The sequence below is a fragment of the Mus pahari genome, chromosome 17 (genome assembly GCF_900095145.1).
Source record: "Mus pahari chromosome 17, PAHARI_EIJ_v1.1, whole genome shotgun sequence".
Classification (NCBI taxonomy): domain Eukaryota; kingdom Metazoa; phylum Chordata; class Mammalia; order Rodentia; family Muridae; genus Mus; species Mus pahari.
Window position 1 is genome coordinate 23,909,636 of NC_034606.1, and position 3,877 is coordinate 23,913,512.

Genomic DNA, 3,877 nt, shown 5'->3' on the forward strand with positions numbered 1-3,877 from the left:
AGCCTGGTCTACCAAGTGAGTACCAGGACAGCCAGAGCTATACAGAGAAACCCTGTCTCGAAACCCCCCCCCCCCCCCAAAAAAAATCAAGTTCTGAGTGAGATCCTGAATGATTTTGCTTGTATAGACCTCTAAGTAATACAAACTAATCTACAGCAACAGAAAACTAGTCAAGTGGTGTACACCTCTAGCACATGGGAAGCAGATGCAGCTCCAGGACAGTTAGGGCTCCGTGGAGCAAACCCGGTCTAGGAAACAGGAACACACTGGCGGTTGCTTTAGTCTCTGAGGGCAAGACAGGAACTAGAAGAGGCAAGCTAGATTATAACAGTGTCATAGTCACTGCTCTATTACCGTGAAAGGACCCATAACCAAAACACTCTCTCTTTTTTGTTTGGTTTTTTGAGACAGGGTTTCTCTGTACAGCTCTAGCTGTCCTGGAACTCACTTTGTAGACCAGGCTAGCCTCGAACTCAGAAATCCGCCTGCTTCTGCCTCCCAAGTGCTGGGATTAAATGCGTGCACCACCACGCCCGGCCCAAAACAACTCTTGTAAAAGAAAGCATTGCTTATAGTTTCAGAGATTTAGTCCACTATCATCATGGTGATATACATGCTGGTAGTTAACAGTATCTAAGAACAAGATTCTGTAAGGAGAATGAGATGCACTAGGCCTGGTTGGGCTTTTGAACCTCTAAGTCTACCCTCAGCATCACACTTTATTCATCAAGGTCACACTACCTAAGCCTTCTAATTCCACCATAAATCTACTTCCTTGGTACTTCAAATTCAAATATATGAGCCTACAGGGGCCACTCTTGCCCAAACCGTAACAGGAGCCTGAAGAAACTTTTAGGGGTAAAGACTATTTTCCCGAAATTAGTATATGATGGCTTCTTTTGCATACTATGTCAAGTCTAACAAAACACACAGGTTTTTGTGCGTGCTTCAGTGAGCCTATAAATACTAGGAACTGCATGCTTTACAAAGGTGAAACGCCATTAGCACGACTTACCTTCTTTGCACTCTTCTTTTGTTTTGTCAGCCTGCTGTCGAGCAAACTGCCTATTATAAAAAAAATGCTAAATTAATTAAAAATACAATTGACAGATATTTAAATCCTACATTCTATATGACAAACTAAGGTGGAAAATTAGGTCAAGAAAGTATAATACTGGGATACTTAAAAACCCAAGAAACGGGCTGGTGAGATGGCTCAGCGGGTAAGAGCACCCGATTGCTCTTCCGAAGGTCCTGAGTTCAAATCCCAGCAACCACATGGTGGCTCACAACCATCCGTAACGAGAGATCTGACTCCCTCTTCTGGAATGTCTGAAGACAGCTACAGTGTACTTACTTACATATAATAAATAAATAAATAAATCTTTAAAATCTTTAAAAACAAAAAAAACCTTGGGTGTTTAAAAAAAAAAAAAAAAAAAAACCAAGAAACATTGAGAATATCTATACGTTATGGCTAAGTAAGTCTGTTTTGAATTTAGCAAAAAACCTATTTGTCTTTGTTTTTTTCTTTTTTTTTTTGAGACAGTCTCTGTGGTGGTTTGAATAGGTTTGGCACCCACAGACTTGTGTGTTTGGATGCTTAGCCCAGACAGAGTAGCACTATTAGGAGGGTGGCCTTGTTAGAGGAAGTGTGCCACTGTGGAGGCAGGCTTTGAGGTTTTACACGCTCCGCTACACTCAAGTGTGACAGTCCTCTTCTGCTGCCTGCATATCAAGAGGTAGAACTCTCAGCAACTCCAGCACCGTGTCTGCCTGCATGCTGCCATGCTTCCTACCATGATGATAATGAATTAAACCTCTGAACTATAAGCCAGCCCCAATCAAATGTTCTTTTATAAGAGTTGCCACAGTCATGGTGTCTCTTCACAGCAGAGGAAACCCAAATTCAGTCTCACATTGTAGCTCAGGCTAGTCTTGAACTAATAGCAATACTTCTTCTGCCTTAGCCTTAAGTTTTATTTATTTTTAATTACATGTGTTTGTGCATGTGGAGTCCAGGTGTTGGATCCCCTGGAGCTGAAGTCACAGACTATTTGAAACAACTGGTACAGGTGTTGAGAATTGAATTTGGGAAGAACCAAAGTATTCTTAGCTGCTGGTCAATCTCTTTAGCTTCAACCTGACTCAGTATTCTAAGTGATGTGATTACTGGCTACTAACTCTTAGCCAAACAGAAAAATCAAGTCAAAGTATCTCACTTGAAATAATAAGTGAAATCCTTGAACTGAGTATTTAAGTCTGGTTGAAAAAGCATTGTTGGGGCTGGAGAGATGGCTCAGTGGTTAAGAGCACCTACTACTCTTCCAAAGGCCCTGAGTTCAAATCCCAGCAAATACATGGTAGCTCACAACCATCCATAATGAGATCTGATGCCCTCTTCTGGTGCATCTGAAGACAGCTACAGTGTACTTAGATATAACAATAATAAATAAATGTTAAAAAAAAAAAAAGAAAACAGCATTGCATGAAAACATGTTTCATACAAGGATATAGCAATTTCATGACCTTGAGGAATTTGGAATTCTTTTTTTGTTTTTTTTTTTGTTTTTTTTTTCGAGACAGGGTTTCTCTGTGTAGCCCTGGCTGTCCTGGAACTCTGTAGACCAGGCTAGCCTCAAACTGAGAAATCTGCCTGCCTCTGCCTCCTGAGTGCTGGGACTAAGGGCGTGCGCCACCACACCCGGCAGAATTTGGAATTCTAAAGAAAATTAATGGACTTTAGAGATGTTAACTATTTTCTATGAACAATAGCTTGAAACTAATGACAACACTTGAGAAACTTGGTCAAGAAGATTACCAGGGAGTGCTCACACACCCAGAAAAACAAACAGATCTCTGAGTTCAAGGTTAACTTGGCCTGAGTTCCAGGATAGCCAGGGCTTTATAGGAAGACCTTATCTTAAAAGTAAACAAAAAAGATAAAACAAAAAACAACAACAACAACAAAAAACGAACAGGAGTCTTCAGCCAGCTTTGAATTCAAGGCTAGGCTCAGATAGAGAACTGTCTGAAACAAACACCCCATCCAAGCTCAAAAGTAGAATCTACTGAATTAAAAAGAAAAACATAATCCCAGCACTTGGGAGGCAGAGGCAGGCGGATTTCTCAGTTCGAGGCCAGCCTGGTGTACAGAGTGAGTTCCAGGACAGCCAGGGCTACACAGAGAAACCCTGTTTCAAAAAACCAAAAAAAAAAAAAAAAAAAAAAAAGAAAGAAAAAGTAAAAGAAAAAAGAAAAACAACAACAAAATCCAAACATTTTACATGGGTTCTTCTGATCTTTTAAAACCTATATATATATTTTTATATAAATAGTTGTATGGATTGACTCTATTCTCTACAAAAGAGGGCTAGGACTATACATTTCAGTGATAAAGCACTTCCTATGAATGTCTGGGGTCCTAGGTTCTTCAGTATCAAAAAAAGAAGAAAAAAAAAAAAATCGACTCAGTACAAACTACACAGGAATGAGGATCTGAGTTCGGACTCCCAGTCCCCACCTTAGCCCTGGGTGTGGCACTGGGGATGGGGATGAAGGTGGAGGTAAACAGAAACAGATCCTTGGAAGTCATTGGTCAGCTAGCCTACCTAAATCGATGAGCTCCAAGCTCAGTGAGAAATCCTGCCTCAAAATAAGATAGTTATGGAAAAAGACACCTGTTATAGACCCCTAGTATCCAAAAATGCATGTACCCCTATATACATGTACACACACCTAGAAATGAACTCATACCAAATACAAAAGTTAAAAAATTAAAAGGAGGGGGGCTGGTGAGATGGCTCAGTGGGTAAGAGCACCCGACTGCTCTTCCAAAGGTCCGGAGTTCAAATCCCAGCAACCACATGGTGGCTCA

General features: G+C 40.7%; 1 protein-coding gene across 1 annotated transcript in view; it reads right to left on the minus strand.

The window, feature by feature from the left end:
- The window catches only part of Atad2 (ATPase family AAA domain containing 2), a 46,507-nt gene that overhangs the window by 35,919 nt on the left and 6,711 nt on the right, over positions 1-3,877 (minus strand). Inside the window, exon 3 of the mRNA XM_029531067.1 lies at positions 1,016-1,065. Coding sequence (XP_029386927.1) covers positions 1,016-1,065 — 50 coding nt within the window. The remainder of the gene's footprint in view (positions 1-1,015; positions 1,066-3,877) is intronic.